Source organism: Felis catus, chromosome C1 (genome assembly GCF_018350175.1).
Source record: "Felis catus isolate Fca126 chromosome C1, F.catus_Fca126_mat1.0, whole genome shotgun sequence".
Lineage (NCBI taxonomy): Eukaryota > Metazoa > Chordata > Mammalia > Carnivora > Felidae > Felis > Felis catus.
In genome coordinates this window covers 149,852,574-149,870,653 of record NC_058375.1, presented here as the reverse complement: position 1 = coordinate 149,870,653, position 18,080 = coordinate 149,852,574, and the positions used below count along the sequence as shown (strand labels likewise).

At 40.5% G+C, this 18,080-nt stretch overlaps 1 protein-coding gene across 12 annotated transcripts in view; it reads left to right on the top strand.

The window, feature by feature from the left end:
* The window catches only part of RBMS1 (RNA binding motif single stranded interacting protein 1), a 220,265-nt gene that overhangs the window by 97,560 nt on the left and 104,625 nt on the right, over positions 1–18,080 (top strand). The window contains exon 1 of one of the 12 annotated variants that reach the window (XM_019838158.3): positions 7,440–7,585. The exons of the other annotated variants lie outside the window; for them this stretch is intronic. Within the exon in view, the coding sequence (XP_019693717.1) occupies positions 7,559–7,585 (27 nt within the window). The 5' untranslated portion in view covers positions 7,440–7,558. Of the gene's footprint in view, positions 1–7,439; positions 7,586–18,080 lie in introns of those variants that run through there. 12 annotated transcript variants of the gene reach the window in all.

Here is an 18,080-nt window from a genome sequence, read left to right as displayed (position 1 = left end):
ATAGCTGGTGACTGGATGGGAGGTTGCTTAGTAAAAGATCCTAGGTTTCTAGTTTTAGATGATTAGGAAAATGAAAAGTCACTGCAGCCTTGCTTGCTCTGGTCTCAGTGGTAAGGAAGAACCCCACCATTCTGATACAGAGATTTTCTACATTTTTTTTTATGTGTTAAAATAAGTACTGGGAGGGGTGTGCTAAATTCCAATGCTCAGACACCAGGGATGCAAAAGGCCCTTGCGTGTGCAAGTCAGTCTCATTAAGGAAGAATCGTCCAGCCTCAAGGGCTAGTAGCGCCCACAGTGTGAACCACTGTACGAACACACTTTGCATCAAGGAGATGGTTGTAAACTTTTTTTTTTTTTTTTTACTACTCTCCCCCTGGGATTGCCCTAAAGTCGGTATAGAGGCTGTGTCACATGGGTGCATGGATTTTCATGTTTGACTAGACCCCCACATTCTCTGAAGTGCAGCATTTATACAGCAAATCTTTTCCTTGATGGTACATGTCATCTATGCTGTGGAGTCATCAATACCATCTATAGCGTGGCAAGTACATTCATTTTGTTAAAAGATCTCTCACTTCAACCACTTCAACAGAAGTACGGAAGATGGGCGGATAGGGTGCTTCAGGGGTTAGGATGTTCATCCTACCACACTAAAAATTTCTGAGGAAAGCCAGTGAGCTCGGTTTGCCCATCACCCTGTCACATATTACCCTCCCCAGGTAGAACTGGAGCTGTGGACACAATACTCAGAACCTCCTGAAACTTCAGAGGTGGAGCACTGCGTATAGGTTAAAGCACTCCGGGGAAACAGTATGTCCAGAGGAGTCTGGATAGACCTGGGGAAACAAAGATTCTGTAGCGGGAAATGTTGGGGGAATCCAGAGTGTCACAAAAGCCCAAGAAGAACAAAGCTTCAAGAAAAGATGGTCAGCTCTGTTAACAGGTTTCCTGGAGGTCAGGGAAGACAGAGGCTGAGTAAAAGGCTCTTGGAAATAATCTATTGGGAGGTCTTTGAAAGCCTTTGAAACAGAAGTTTCAATAGAGTAGTATGTGTGTGGTGGGGCAGGGAAGGGAAGGCCGGTGTGAGGGTTGTAGAAAGCACATTCCAGAGGGTTTAAGGAGTGAATAAGGGAGGAGGGTATGTCTTTAGAGAAATTAGGTGTCCAAAGGAAAGAGTCCCTTCAGACAGCCTTGAGGGAGGGTTATCTTAGTATCTGACTATGGATGTAGGGTAGAGCAAGATAATAGAAAACAGAGGGAATAGGTGGAAATAGATCTTTAAGAAAGATTGACGCAAGGTTAGTCTTAAAGGAAAGGGATCTGAGTGAGTTTCAGGTCAATGATAACTGGAAGGAGGAGGTTGGGAATGCTAGGGATGTCAAGGAGAAGTAGGAAGAACAGTGAAACTCAGTCCCTTAAAAAGCTTACATTTCAGTAAAGAGGGTAGGTCATCTGTTAAGATTGAAAAAGAGATGGTGGGGGAGGGATTGTAATTCTAGGCTTAAAGAGTATGACAGAAGATTTGGAATAATTACTTTTGGGAATTTGGTGAGTATTCAAATCAAGTAAAAAGATGACTGAGCTGTAGTGAGGGCCTCTGGGAGTTCAATAGTCTGAGTTGGCAAGATATTTTGACCCTTTTCCAGCAATAAATGGGGGGAAAGAATCTGGGTAAAGAGCGTTTGGCGTTGCTAAGGTGAATCTGTACAAAAATTGAGAGCACTGTTATGGAGGTTAAAGAGACAGGTGAAATGAAAGGACATAATAAACTTTGGGAACAGGGAAGGGCATGCAGGTTGTAATAAGATAAAAAGACAAGTCCTTTGGAGTGAAGGAAGGAGAAATTTGAGAGGACGTTCTGGGGTCAAGATCTTGAAGGTGGAGCAGTTTCAGGATGTTACCTTGTAGGGCTGCTGGGAGGATTAAATGAGATAATGTGTCTGGCAGGCAGTAAATGCTCAGGTGGTTATAATTATACAGATGTGGCTCTTGTATAGTTTATACCTCCGTATCTCTACTGTTATAATATTTGTGTAAATCAAATCATATTTCAAACAGACTTCAATGAACCATGAACCACAAACCAAAATAAAATACTGATTTTTTTTTTAACTGAACCACAAGTCCAGCTTAAGTTTTAAAATACACTGTCAAACTGTTTCAGAAAATCTGAGTTGCTTTTGAAGAAAAAAAGGTGGAAATGGGTGTGGATCCCAACTCCATCACTTCTTGGACCAACTCCCCAGCCGGCTTCCCTTCTTCCTTTCCTTTTCCTTCCTTCCTTCCTTCCTTCCTTCCTTCCTTCCTTCCTTCCTTCCTTCCTTCCTTCCTTCCTTCCTTCCTTCTTGGGGCCAAACTTAGATTCTTTTTCACTTCAGAGTAGAAAGTCAGGTGGATTTCTGGCTCTGTCAGTGCTATCTTTCTCACCATCACCGCTTTGTTAAGACCTCTCCTCCAGGAGCCTTTACACACCATTCCAGATACACCTATATGTCTTTCTCTGCCTTTCGCTCTATTTAGTGTCTTAGCATCTGAACTATCTAATTATTTCTCCTCACAAAGCATGTGAGTTCTGAAGGGAAGGGGCTAAATTTATTGGGCACTCTCTGTGCACTGGGCCTATGGCTGAGTACTTTTACATTTCATCCTCTCTATTCTACAACACCTCTGTGAGATATTTCCTCTTGTCCTCATTTCACAGAACCTGGACAGTTTCAGTTGTTCACTCCAAATCCCTGAGAGAATGGATATATAGCCTGGATCCTTACCCAGCTTCCAGGGCTTCTCTCTCCATTCCATCAGCGGGAAGGATCTCATGTATTGCTTTTACAGAAAAAAAGTGGATATGGGTGTGGATCTTTATCATTTATTAGTTCACAGTTATAGAGAACACATTTCTTTTTTTTTTTTAATTCTTTTTAATGTTTTTTTTTTAACATTTTTATTTATTTTTGAGAGACAGAGAGAGCATGAGCAGGAGAGGGGCAGAGAAAGAGAAGGAGACACAGAATCTGAAGCAGGCTGCAGGCTCTGAGCTGTCAGCACAGAGCCCGACACAGGGCTCGAACTCACAGACCGCAAGATAATGACCTGAGCCAAAGTCGGATGCTCAACTGACTGAGCCACCCAGGCTCCCTGTGAACACATTGCTTAAACTTTCTTGGTCTTACTTTCCTCAGAGGCAAAACTAGATGTAATAGTTAATGTTATTGAGATGATTAGGTGAATCATGTATGTGACAGTTCTTAGCACAGTACTTGGCACAGGGGCTCTGTCTGCTTCTCTCTTTCCTTAGAGTGTCACCTAACAAGTCCGTTTACACAAGAGGACGTTGGAAGATGGGTCAAGGAAAGCCTGGAATGATAATAGTGGTGGAAGATGGATCATTCTGTTCATTAGCAGAAAATACTTTGTGATGAGAAAGATCTAGAAGTGAAACTGAGTGCTCATTGGTAAAATGGAAATGATTCTTCTCTCCATCCCTGACTTCTAGAGTGAAGGGTCAATGAGTTAATGTAAGATAAAGTGCTTTGTGACATGTCGACACTGTAGTGATATTACGGTTTCTGAAATGGATGCCCTAAACTATTATGTGACCATTTTGCTTCTTTCAGCGTCTGATTTTAAATTCATGAAGTGTATTGTTTAAAGCTGCTTTCCCCAAATTGTGTTCACTGAGATGCTCGGATTCTATTAAATGTTGAAAGTGTTCCAAGAATTAAAATATTCAGTGTTCAAAGAAACTTGGGAAACACTACATACTATACGGTATTGTCTGGGAGAGTAACGGTATAAATTAGCATAAAAAAGTCTCTGAGAAGTCCTGCAATAAAGACATTTGTCCAGCTTTGTGTATTTCATCATTTCCTAGAATTACTTGATCTTGGAACTACTTGTCCTAGAATAGTTACTACCTATATTCTGTGGGAATGTTTAGGAGACATTTATTTAAGGAGCCTTTTGCATTTGGAGTTGGAAGGATCTTAGATGCTGTCTAGTGCAACCTCTTTAACTGACCCACAAGGAAATTAAAACCCAGAGACAGTGAGTGATTTGTCCAATGTCTCACAGCTTGAAAAGTCTCAGTCTTCTGATTCTTAGTTCTCCACCACCTTACCTTAAAAGTCTTGGCTGTTCCAAGTGTGGCACATCCTTATAACTGTGTTTTCATATGAGGTTTTTAAAAATCATTTTCTGAATAAGTGGGCTTTTAGGGATGGTATGCTTCACATTACATTCGGACAAAATAAACTGGAATCTACCAGCTATCATCTCTTTTGTTTTTAATTTCTTGTCTCTTAGGGTTCATTTTTCCACCTATTTTATTGCTTCTTGAAGCATTTATGAAATCATGATTACTGACTTGGGAAATCAATCTAGTTTAAAATATCAGTGATCTAGAAAACCCACACATTCTAATTATTAATGCCCTCCCTTGCCCTCTAAATTTGTTTTATCGTTTCTTTCTTTCTTTTCTTTTTTTTTTTTTTTTGGTATAATTGGCTGTGGGTAGACAAATTTACATATTTTTAGCCCCTTCCTGCCTGACTTATTACAGCATGCAGAATTTGCTCTGTGGTTTCTAGGTTAAGTTCCTGTATAGAAGAAACCACAGTGAAGACTTTACAACCCCGCTGTGCGGAAGGCCCCTCCAGGACATGCTTCTCTGTGTTCTTGAAAAATGTGAACGACCAATTTATTCCCCTTTTTTATAATTAAGATATTTCAGTCACAGTAGTTCACGTGGAACATTTCTCTTTTTATGTATTTTAAGGTTCTCAGTTGCCTTGTGGGCAGGTGTCTGTCGGAGACCATCATCGATTCTTTCTGTGTCCACAGCATGAAAATTAACCCTCAATGAATCCAGTGATGTGATGATACTAGTGTTTTGGATGAAGTGATATGAAATGATGTCTGTTATGTCACGTGTACCACAAAAAAACAAAAACAAACGTAGACTATTAGTGCTAAAAGAATCTTAAGACACCAGCTTTTCCAAGTCCTTATTTTAAAGGTCAGAATGTTTCAATATCACACCGCTTATTTATGACAAAACCAGGACTAGAACCCCTATATCCTGACAGTGCAGTTTGGGATCTTTTCAGACAAATCCAGCCTGGATCATTATTCATTTAATTTTTTAGAGTCCATTATGGACCAACCGCTATGTTAGGCCTTGAAAATAATACATAAACGGTCCTATTCTCAACTTTACAGTCCAATAGGGGCTCTGGGGCAGGTATATAAATAAGTGTATAAGGTGGGAATTAATGCCATATGAAGGGCAGGTATTTGAGAAGTTCATAGTAACAACATGTTTAACCTACAGCTGTCATGTTCCAGATGACCTGAATCTAGACTGTTTGATTTCTGGGTACGTTTGATTTGATTCCATGGTAGAAATAAGATTCTGAGTTGGCTGATCAATTTTGTCATTGTGTTGATTGTCACCTTAGATTTCTTCTACCCTTTAACTGACCATATTGAGCTGCTTTCTGGGGTACTAAGGCAGAGTAGAGAAGGAAAGAAAGTATATCTTCCACTTTCCTGGCATCAATTCCTTGCCAAATTTGGTTTTAATTCTTTAAAAGGGATGTGGAAAACTAGAGAACATTAAGACAAATTCAAGCAAAAAAGATGCTATTTCAAGTTCAAAGGGGATCTTCTTTTCATCGTTCTCTAGCTCAATGTGTGGATTAGGAATGGAAAATATTAGTGGAATTGGGATTGTTGACAATCAAGGTAAACAGTCAGGAAAGGTTTACATAGGAGTTGCTCATACATTTCATAGCACTGTGGGTAGCTAGGCTCAGCAGATGTTTTTCTGTGAAGAGCCTGATAGTAAATATTTTAGTCTTTGCAGTCCATAAGGTCTCTCTTACAGGTACTCAGCACTGCCTTTGCAGCTCAAAAGCAGCCGTAGATAATGCATACACAAATGGACATGGCTGTGTTCCAGCAAGTGGCAGATGGGATTTGGCCTGTGGACAGTAGTTTGCAGACCCCTCATCTATAGAATCCTTTGTTGGCTCTTTTACCAAAAGGTACACAGAAGGAATTGGAAGAAAATGAAACTCAAACCAGATAATAATGATACTTATTTGCACCATCAAAACAGGTTAGACAAAGAAGGAAACCAAGTGAATGTAGGTCTGATTCATAGCTTTGACCAGAAGGTTTTAGATTAAAGGCTCAGTCTTGACTAAGTATTTTATTTGATTCTGTTTGGGTAGGCATCCTTCATGTATCTGTGTCATCAATACTTCCTTAGTCATTTTTTGTATTTTGAATCGCTAAGGCTTGGCCGTAATTCTGAAGTGATGAGACAAGAGCCATGGTAAAATAGAAATAGCATCCAGGGAGTAACATGTTAATTTTTTTCTTTAAAAATAATTTTTGGCTAAATTTGTATTTTACTAATTATTATCAGAACAACCTGGTCCAAGCAAAACTACTGTTGCACTTGTGTAATTAGTTTGCTAGGGCTGCTGTAACAACATTTTATAAACTGAGTTCTTAAACAACAGAAATTTATTCTCACAGGCCTGAAAGAGAAGTCCAAGATCAAGGTGTTGGCAGAGCCATGCTCCCTCTGGAGGTGCGAGGGAAGAATCTGTTCCAGGCCTCTCTCTTAACCCCAATCTTTACATGACATGCTCCTGCCTATGTGTCTGTCTCTATGCCCGGATTTTCCCTTTCTGTGAGGATCTAGTCATTGGATTAGGGCCCACCTTAGTAACCTCATCCTAACTTGATTATCTCTGTAAAGACCCTATCTCCAAATAAGATCATGTTCTAAGATACTGTGGGTTAGAACTCCAGTGTTATCTTTTGTGGGGGGGGGGGGGGGGGGCGGCAATTCATCTCATAACAACCTGGTACCAGACATTCATTCATCTTAGTCAAAACTCATCAATTGGGCACCATAGTGGGCCCAAGATAAAGCCAAAATGCTTCATGACTAAAAAGAAGTATTATACTGGTGACCCTGTTGTGCACAACATATAAGGAAACTTTTTGTTGTTGTTTTCAACCTACAAGATAAAAGAAATTTCTTTACAGAATTAACCATGTAAAATAGCTATGGAAATGTCCATTATGAACCATAGTCTTCAAGGACCTTGAGTAACTAACATGCTCCTTCCTCTGATTGGCTTTGCCCAAGTCTGTACCTGGCATTCCAGCCAAAAGTCTTTCCCTTGCTTCTTACAGTCTGTTTTTCCTTCCTCTCCTCCAAGCTTTCGTTAAGCTATCACAAATGGCCACAGAACTCTATTCTCTCCTCTTCAAGTTCACATTCCTCTCTTCTTTAAATTGAAATTTAAGGTCTGCCTTTTCCAGGAAGATGATCACTGTGCTTAGTCTCTTTTTTTTTTTTTTCAGTTCCTGCTATTACATTAAGACAGAATTCTGATGTGATGGTTTTCTATCAACTACATCTCAGTTGGGGTTTGTGTGTAGGCGGAGTGGAGAAGCAGTAATGCCCTTTCTATTGAGGAGAGGATGATTTGCACCACTACCCATTAAGGCATCAGGTTACCTCTAGGGACTTGGAATGGGAATGAGTTACTGTAGTTATGAGGTAAGTCCTTCATAACAGCAAGGTTCTTGTCATTTGCAAGTATTGTTTTGAAAGCTATTATAGAGCTGTAGTTCTGTGGAAATATGAAGTGATATTAAAGCCTCTTGAGTCTTATACAAAAATTTAAAGATGTTCATAGGCTCCATTAGAGGTACCTCACTTTGGTTATTCTCAACCTTCTCTTTTCTCCCTTCTTTTCTTTCTTTCTTTTTTTTTTTTTTTTTTAATGTTTATTTATTGCTTGAGAGGGAGATAGAGTACTCGTGAGAGCCAGGGAGGGGCAGAGAGAGAGGGAGACAGAGAATCCCAAATGGGCTCTGTACTGACAGCAGAGACCCCGACTCAGGGCTTAAACTCCCGAACCATGAGATCATGACTCGAGCCGAATTCGGATGCTTAACAGACTGAGCCACCCAGATGCCCCTTTTCTTCTTTCTTTTCTTTTTTTTTTCTTTTTGCTTTGCTTTTCTTTTCCCTTTGAAACCTAGGACACATCTTGAATGCCAGCAATTTTTTTAAAAAACAATAAATTAGTTTTTTCTCTTTACAAAAACAGTAAATCAGTTATTTCTCTTCCTTTTGTAAATTATATATGAATTTTGCTTAATTGGTGAGTTGTTCTTCTGTTTGAGTGTGTTTCTCATTACCAACTAGTTTACTTCATATTTTTGAGCACTGGAACCTCTATTTCTTTGTAACATTCAGTCTATGTAGCGTAGCATTTTAAATATACATTCGGGGCACAACATTTGCTGGTTTTCTTCTCAAGTTTTCTTTCAAAGTCCTGTTTTCTTGCTGCATTTAAAGCTTGGATTTGGTCATGTAGAATTTTTCAGCAACACATCCAGTGTGTGAAGTTGAGCATACTTATTTATTAGTCATTATTTCAGCAAGAATTTATCAGTGACTGCAGTGCTGTGTGTCAGGGAATGTACATTTCTGCCCAAAATGAGGTTGTTGGGTTTACAAAAGCAACCACCTTCTGAGGTTTTTGGCCACAAACAGTCACAAAAACTAAAGTAAGGATTGAGACGGTTTGTAAAATGAACACGTGTGGAATTCACTGCATGACTGAATAGGAACAGAAAGGTCTTGTGTAGGAGGGGCACTGTGGAAGACCTCCTCCAGGGGCATCATCCAAGGTGAGGGTTTGTATTTGTACCCAGTGAAGTACGTACCTAGAGTCGTTAACCTAGAACTGGACAGTGAACTCTGCATGTCAATTAGTGAAGAGCCAGGAAACCCTCTCACATCTGAGGGAGGGTTGGTCAGAACTGTCAGATCAAGGAACCGGAAATTGCTCAGATCAGCTGATGCAAAAGAGGATCTGGAGGGTGTGGCCAGAGAGTGTGCAGTTTTAGAACCAGGAGACGCCTTTTCCTGTTGGCTAGTGAAAGGGTCAAGTGTCATTTGGATGAGTTGAAAGACACTGTGGAGAGCAGGGGACAAGATGGTGGCCACTTTGGCAGTGGCGTAGTCTGCATAGTCACAAAGTCAGGGTGATGGGGCATAAGGGAGTAGGAGAGCCCCAGTGCCCGGAAGATTCAGATCAGCTGTAGAGACCATAGAATAGACTTCTCCCCCCACCCCCCAGTAGGAGGAACACCAGGACTCTGAATTCCAAAGACACACTATCTTGGTTCTACCCTTTTTAGAGGCATTTCCTAAAGTGTGGTCCCAGGGCTACATGCATCAGAATCTCCTGGGGTTCTCATTAAAAATGTACATTTTGGGGTCCCACTGCGTCAGGCATCCTCAGACACTGTGGGGCTATTTTAAGGTCTCCAAGTGATTTAGAAGCTCACTGAAATCTAAGGACCACTGGGGTAAAATAATCCTCAGAGAAGCTCTGCTTGTTTGAATCTTTCAGTGATGAAGAATGAGCTGTCTTATAAAGCAGTGATCTTTTAAGTCCACAGATGATGCAGGCAGGAAATGTAAATGGGTGCCAAGTAGAGAATGACAAATTTATGAGTAACCAAGTCAAAATTGGGTCCAAAGAAAAATTGGGATACATCTCTTAAGACTGACGTCAGAAAAACTAACCACGCGTGTCCCTTGGAAACTTGGTTGGCCAGAGTACTGGACTTAGCTGGGCTGATGCATTTGAGCCGTTCTGAATTTCTATAAGAAACTGGAAGTGGTTTCGCAGGCGTCTGTTACTGTGTTGAGCCAACTAGGATTCCAGGGTCAAGCAGAAGCCGTAAGGACCAGATGGAAATCTTTGAAATTCAGGATACAGACAAGCTTTTTCTTTTTTTCCTGTCAAATTTTTGCCATGGATTCTTTTCCTCTCCTCTCCTCTCCTCTCCTCTCCTCTCCTCTCCTCTCCTCTCCTCTCCTCTCCTCTCCTCTCCTCTCCTCTCCTTTTCTCTTCTCTTTAAAGTAACTCCCTGTGGTGTGTTTGTGTGTTGGGGGCTTGGGGGAAGTAGATACCATTTCTGTCTGTGTGTTGCCTTGTTGGGGGGGAGGAGAAATTCTGAACATTTCAGAGCCCGAAATACAGTGCGTGATGAGAGTCAGTTTCCATTTTCTGTCTTTCTTTGACCCTTTTCCTTACCCTCTCTGCTCTACACCCCAAGTGGGCAAGACTGCCATTGACATCACAGACGGGGCTGACACCACTGCAGAGACCCCCATCGCCACCCCCATCTCCTGCCCCAGTTGGATGGATGTATAATCATCGCCAGGTGAAGAACTGTCCCATCAGACAGTGGCACCTGCTCCTTGTATTTTCAAATACACTTCCTCTGCTTGCTCAGCCACAGTCCACAAAACTTAGCAGTGACTGTTAATATTAGGAAGTAACATCTACTAATAAAAAGCTCCTGCTAACATTTGAGATTTTCCCAATTCTTCCTCCTCCCTCCTAAGGGAAAGAATACAAAGAGAATCAGTGTGATAAAAAGAATGGTTACTGTAGTGCAGTTTTACTTGCCTCAGCCTTTTCTCCACTGTTAACCACCTCCCCAGCCCTGCTTCCTGTAGCGAGTGACAGGATTGTGATAATTTGAACTTCTGTATTGACAACTGTATATAGGTTTATTGAGTAGCTAGAAAAGGAAAAGCAACCAGGAAAATCAAGAGATGAGGGCAGTGTTAGGATTTGAAAAGCCAGACAGTGAATATCCTGTGATAAAATTTGTTGAAAACAGCAACTTGTATGCCATGTAGGAAACATGCTTCTCGGTTCTTCAGATGATGTCCAGCTAGGAGGCATGGTGATCTGTGTAGAATAACAATTAGCATGAAGATACCAGCACACTGGAAAATAGGCGCAGTTTAACAAAAGGAGGGTTAAAAGGAATAAATAATCAAAGTCTTAACAGTTCAGTGAAAAATACTGAGGGAAATGGAGTATAACTAAGTGTGTAAAAAGGCGTGTGTGGTTGGTTTGGCCATAAATGAGTATTAGCCAACAAACTGACTTCGCTGCTTAGACCATTAATATAGCTTTGCCTACATTTAATAAAATTATGTATTCAGATTAAAAAAAATGAGATCATCCTACTGCATAGACATTAAAAGTTCTAATCCAAAAGTTCATCTCTACGGTGAGTTTTTTTTTTTTAATTAGGACACTGGTTTTTTTTGTTTGTTTGTTTGTTTTCACAGAAGCGTTGGATTTGGTAGTTTAGTTCTCAGGTTTTCCTGTTGAAGTATTATTAATAGTAGTTAGAACCCCAGGTTACCTTCAAAGCCCGTAGTGTTCTAATGGAATTTCAGAACTGATAGTGACAGCTCCAGTTATGCATCTCTGTGAGCAAAGCATTGTCATGTGGTACATTAAGTAGAGGGAAAAAATCGCTTTCTCACTTCTAATAATCATAATGAAAAATGTAAATCAGATGGCCTTTTGTACTCTTCCTCTTCTCTCTCCGAAGATTGAGAATAACAGAAGTTATTCAAGTTGACTCAAACGGAACATAGGCCCGCCTTTCAATTGTCTTGCCGATGCTTTTCTCAGCTGTCCTAAGTGATGACTCTCTCCCCCCATTGTAGCTTGGAAGTTCTGGTATTTCAAAGAGGGGCCGTAACTTAATGCATCCCTACTTAGAATTTCAAGTGGTAAACCTAACCTAAGTAAAAAAGTCCAGGGAATATGAGGACTGATCAGATGTGATCAGGCCAGCTTTTCCAGGGAGCCTTTCCTGGGAAAACCTCCCCAACTTCCCCACCCCCCATTTTACCTGCCTTTTGCAGCAACTTCCACTTTGAACTCATTTTTGTTTTTAGTTTTCTCCATTTTTTCCCCTCATTTTTATGGGCGAAAGAGCCCCAGAGTAGCAGGAGAAGGACTGAGAAAACTACTTATTAGTCAGTTTTAAGATTCAGTCTAGGGGTGCCTGCACTGGGCTGAGCCCTCACGGCCATCTGGATATTGAGAAAGATGAACCCAAGTGCAGCTGGCAGTTACTGAGCACTCCTTGTGGGCTGGGCATTTTACCCTGATGAACTTGTGCAATCTTTGTAACCATTCTGCAAGCTAGAATAGATGCTATCGTCCTCACTTAACAGATGAAGAGATGAAATGTGCGGATGTGAAATCATTTGCCCAGGGTCATGGTGAATGGCAGTGGTGGGATCTGAACTGAGGCAGTCTGATTTCCGAATCCATCCTTTCAACTCTAATTGCTATATTGCCTCCTTAGAAGTTGTTTTGACCAGAGTTGTTGGTTATTGTCATTTGTCTGTAGCCTTAAAGGAATATCACTGGAGGGATAATAGCTATCATTAAAGATTTAAATTATGACAACTTATATGTTGTAGCAATTAGAAATGTCAAATTGGGGCATCTGCTGGTCTGTCATGATGCTCTGCCTTCACCCCCAATTTCTACACCATAGGGAAACATCTTAGTTTGGATATGAGGCTGGGCAAGATGACCCATAAGTTTCTTTCTGGATCTAATTATGGTTAAAGAATTATTGGTAATATAACTTGGTGGGTGCTTATGTAAAATAATCCTCTACACTTTTTTTTTTTTTAATGCTTATTTATTTTTTGAGAGAGACAGAGTGTGAGCCGGGGAGGGGCAGAGAGAGAGAGAGACGCAGAATCTGAAGCAAGCTCCGGGCTCTGAGCTGTCAGCTCAGAGCCCGACACAGGGCTGGAACTGACCGACTGTGAGATCATGACCTGAGGCAAAGTCGGACGCTTAAGCGACTGAGACCCCCAGGCACCCCTACACGTTTTTGTTTTTTTGCTTTTTTGTTTTTTTTTTAAGTTTTATTTAAGTAATCTCTATACCCAACATGGGGCTCAGACTCATGGCCCTGAGATCACGAGTTGCATGCTCTCCCAACTGAGCCAGCCAGGTGCAGCACTCTTACGTGTTTTGATTATGTATCCCAAGTTTTTAAAAGTAAGGTTAAGAGAGTCAAAATCGACCTTTAGAGAAAGCTGCTGTAGTAGATTGAATACTGTGCCCCCAAATTCATATCTAACAAGAGCTTCAGAATGTGATTTCATTTGGAAATAAGATCTTTGCAGATGTCATTAGTTGAAGTATCTTGCTATGAAATCAAAGTGGATTTAAGGTAGGCTTTAAATCCAGTGGCCAGTCTCTTTATAAAAAGAGGGTAAGACACAGAGAGACACAAAGAGATGGCCATGTGACGTAGAGGCTGCATTGGGATTATGCCACCAAGAGGCAAAGAACAGTAGGAGCTGCCAGAAACCAGAGGAGCAAAGAAGGATTTGCCCCTAGAGCTTTCCAAGAGAGCATTGACACCTTGATGTCAGACTTCTGGCTTCCATAACCGTGAGAGAGTAAATATCTGTTGTTGTAAGCCACACTAGCCCTAGGAAACTAATACAGCCATTTCCCACTTTCTCTCCACTTCTGTTTTATCTTTTAACTTTTGAATAGCTTAATGCAGGTATATAATGTTGTAGTTAGTGTACAAACTGAGTTTTAAATTTCCTCATGGAAACTAATTACATTAAATTGTATTAGCATGGCTACACTTATATTGAATTAACTTTATATAAAGAGGTGCAGTGCATCTCAAGGAGTAGCATTTTTCTTTTTCTTTCTTTCTTTTTTTTTAGAGCCCTGCTGGAAGGGGCGGGGGTATCATTCATCCGAAAGAATTTTACCAGACCACTTAGATGACTCCATTAAGAAGTTAGTCTTCTAAATAACTCTTTCGCTTACACTTCTCTAAGGTTAAAAATCAATTAAAAGGATTGGAGCGAAGGTGTCATTTTTCAATTGAAAGTCTAATAAAGCGAATCCTGGCAAGAATGAATAACAACTGCCTGACCAGATGTGGCCATTACCAAAGGCAGTAGGATCCCAAAGTGATTACATCTTCTTGAACGTTTATAGTAATTCTGATTAATCTGTTTTGAAAAGACAGATTCCCACAGATCTGATGTATCCAGAGGCAATACGATTAAGATTATTAGGACTCCTATTTTTCTCTGAATTATAATTCTCACTATCAATCATAATTTGTCTACTGTCCCTGGTGTCTTGAAGTCTAAACTAGGAATTTTAAAAGTCATAGAGTTGGGCCATTGTTCCCGAGATGCTTCAGTCTAGAGAGGAAATAGAACAGAATTCCAGTGTAAGTAGAGGTCTTGTTTCAGTTAAAAAAAAATGATATGATTGATGTATTTCTGCCTAGATGTCAGACTCCTTTCCAAAATACTTAGGTTCCTCCCCCATCTTACTCTTGCTGACTCCTCTTACCTCCTTGTACTAGAGAGCTGTTCAGCATACAATGTTTTAATCCCTGCCATAGTTACCTGCTTTCTGACATATGCCAGTCTATTATTTATTTCCTCATCAAATGCACAAAGCCCTGGGTCCGAGGTGCAGAGTGGGATTATCAGACAGGGCGTGACCATGTGTACTCAAAAGGCTTACAGGTTAATGGGGGAGATTTGTTCTTTAATTCAAACGTAGAAATATCATATTAGAAAGTGTTAAACATGTATTGAGATTACATATCCTATATTGAGAAGATCTAAAGGAAAGCAAGTTGCCTGAGTATTTTCCAGCAATATTCCTTCACAGTAATGTTGTACTGTTAGTTTTGGAGTAAAGAAGGACGTGTCACTGACTTTCGCTGTTTGGCAACCACTTTCTTGAGCCAAACCTTTTGGTTTTGTTTTACTGATGGGTGTTAGGAAGATTTTTAGTAACTGTGACAGTAACCATGACCAAAAGCCTTAGTTAGAGCAATTGTGTATCAACCAGGCCACCGAAACAGTGAAACTTAACGGCATACGTCCCTTGTTACCATTTTCCCTTCTGCTTAGCTCCTAAACATGTAGTCAGACAGACCTTATCTCACTACCAGACTGCTACCTCCTCAGTGACCTTGGGAAAGTCCTTTATCTTCTGTTTTCTTAACTGTATAATGGTGATAATCATACCTACCCTGTTTTGGTTAAATGAAACAATATATACAAAGCACTTAGCTTGGTACCAGAAACGTGATAAATGGCCAACAATGTTAATGATTAGTACTATGAATAACACACATTTCTCTAGGGGGAAAAAGTGTTTTCGGTTAAGTTGTCTTGGCTTAAAATGGTTTTTCCCCCCTTTGGTTTTTGCTTATCTAGCTATGTTTAAAGATTACCTAGATTACTTTGAGAGTAAGAAAAAGATAAAATATTATAGCTCCAACTAAAATGAGTAAGCAAATGGCTACAACCTACCCCCTTCAGTTAAGGGGAAAACATTGGTCTTGGCTTTTTATCTATTTCTGGAAAGCCCGCTAGCAGGGATTTGCACATCGGTTGTCACTGCAAGGTAAGAATTGGGTTTTGCAGTAAGGAAGAATGGAGATGTAGCTAGTGTGTAATTCAGGCAGGGTTCCCACATGTGTTTCCAGGGACCTCAGAGTGAGGTGACCTGTCCAAGGTTTGATGGATAAATTCTGACCCCGATATTTGTAATTTACAGAATTGCCTTTTAAAAAACATATCCAGCCAGACTAAACTCTCCTTTAGATTTGTATCTTCTCAGTTTCCGTGGTGATGGAAGTTCTTCTGAAAGTAGGGTGACGTTTTACTTTGAGCGGTTCTTCTGTACTAGAACCAACTGCTGGGTTGCAAGAGAGGAGCACAGGGTAGCTGCTGTAGTCCTCCACTGCCCTGAGGTGTGGGCCTGCTGCATCAGCTTCCTGGCCACGGTGCAGGCAAGGAAGGCTGCCTGTTCGTTCCTGATTTTTCTTCCATGTGAGAAGGTACATTGCCTGATGCTGATCCTTAAAATAAAATCCACCGTTCTTCTTAGTTCATTCTTTTGCTCTATGCTCTGATTTTTAAATTGGGAAGAGAGTACCATTCTGAGATTAGCTCTGGATCCAAAATGTAAAGAAAACATCCAAAGAACGTGAATTTTAGGGCTTGTGACGTCTCTGTGGAGCAAGAGAAAATTAAAAATTGTGTTCCCCTCTGGCATTTATTTCTTTTTTAGGAAAATGATTTGATAATGTAGGAGTGCTCTGAAGTTTTGATTCCACTGCTCAGTGTTCACTGAATTCAGTGATCTGGTGTAGCTGCAGGCCACACCTGGGCCTTTGTTCCTCTCTGCTCTGTCTGGGCAGGGGGCCACAGCGGTGTTTGGGCTCTGGCCTGTTTTTCCCTTTCCTGTGCTGGAAATGCTCGCTGGCTGCTTTGGATTAGGTGGGGAGGTGAGGAGAGCTGGTCTCCTGTCACTGGTCATTGAGTGTGAGTCTCTTAAGTCAGTTTCCATTTAGACACGATTTTCTTCGTAAATGTTTCTTTGTGGTTGGTGGGAATGGGTGGTGGTGTTTTCTTGTTTTGTGCATTTGGAAGGCCAGAGACTTGTGAGACCCAATATGGATACCTGTCACTAATTAGGTTAACCTGGAATTGTGACTGGAGTGAAAGATTGCATGTTTGATTATGTGCCTCAAAGGTAAAAGATGTTTTATTTGCTATTATAATGAAACCAAGTATAATGAGAAGAAAAAGGGATTGTAGAACCCAAGTGTAACGTCTACGTGCTGTGCTGCTGTGGGGCATGTGATCCCCACATCTGACCCCGCCACACACGTGGAAGTTCTGGGTCTCCATGCCAGAGAGCTGTAACTTGATTGCCCAAGTTCCTTGGAAAAGAAACTTCCTCTGGAAATGTAATAACTAGCAATATGTACATTTAGCTCATTTCGGTAGCAGTGATGGAGCTGGTGCATTGTGATTAACTTTAGCAACAGAAAAAGGTGTTCAGGAAGATTAATAGCCTCACTCTTTTTCATCTTGAGTAATAACTCCCTACTCTAAACAAAGAGTGTTGTGAAACAATTTAAGACTGAAAGAAAAACAAAATTGCATCTGGTTTTTGTAAATATTGAAACCGTTTCCCAGATTCTACTTACCACAGAATGCACTTCTTCTTCAGTTTATCTGCTTGAGGAAAGATGAAGAGAGGGGTGAACCTTGCCAGGAGTTGGTTAGATTCCAACGTGTCTTGGTACTCCAAGGTTGATAGCATCACTCCTGAAATGATTAGACAGTAGTGCATGGGCTGGCTCTGTAAAAAAAAAAAAGGGCCGGTCTCAAGCTCTAAGTAGCCGTGGGTACTCAGTCCGAATATGCAGTATCGATAAAGAGAGATAGGACATGTCTGAAAGCTTGTACCTGCAAAAATGGGGAAATGCTCAGTCAGATCAAGGCAGTAAGTAACAGCTTCCAGAGTATACCAATGAGCTGCTGGGAGCAAGGTTTGCATACCTTTTTGGACTGTTGAGGAAAATCAGCTCACCTTAGAGAATTAATATGAACATAATCATGGCAAACTTCAGGATAAAAGCCAACGCCAGAATACACAAAAGGAAAAGTTGTACAGATCTTTCTTTTTTCTTTATAAGGAAACTGAGAGGCTGAAGTTACTTGTTTTAAGTATATGAATTCTGTGAATATATAAGGAAATCAGACAGTGAGGGGACAATTCTGATGATTCTTCAAAGGTTTCTAATCGAAGCCTATTAAATTGCCAGTTGACCCTAAATACACTTCTCTGACAGAAAGGCGACACGCTGCTGTAATTAATCTGTTTGATTTTTGTATCTTCTTGTAGATAGATGGTCAGATAATGGTGATGCATGCTCTTCACAAAGTTTTAATATGTACAGATAGAAATGGTGCCATTCATAATTTTTTAGGAGTTTTGGATTGTAAATGTAATAGATGCTGTGAATTTCCTTTCCTTCTCTTTTCTTTTTTTTAAGCGGGAATCTAAATGTCTAACACAGACATGGGCATCCAAGTAAGTCATCTAGAAGTTGACAGATGAAATATGAGGGATAAAAGAGGCCATACAAAATACATACTTTTTCTGTGATGCCTTAATAAGACTACCATATCAATTTCCCTTTTTAAAACTCATTAAGAAAACTTGACATGTGCCATCATTTTTTGTACAATCCTTGGAACAAAGAAGGGCTGGTGCCTTTTGACAGTAGTGGTGGGAATGGAGACCTAGTTCTGCCTTGAATTAGCTGTATGA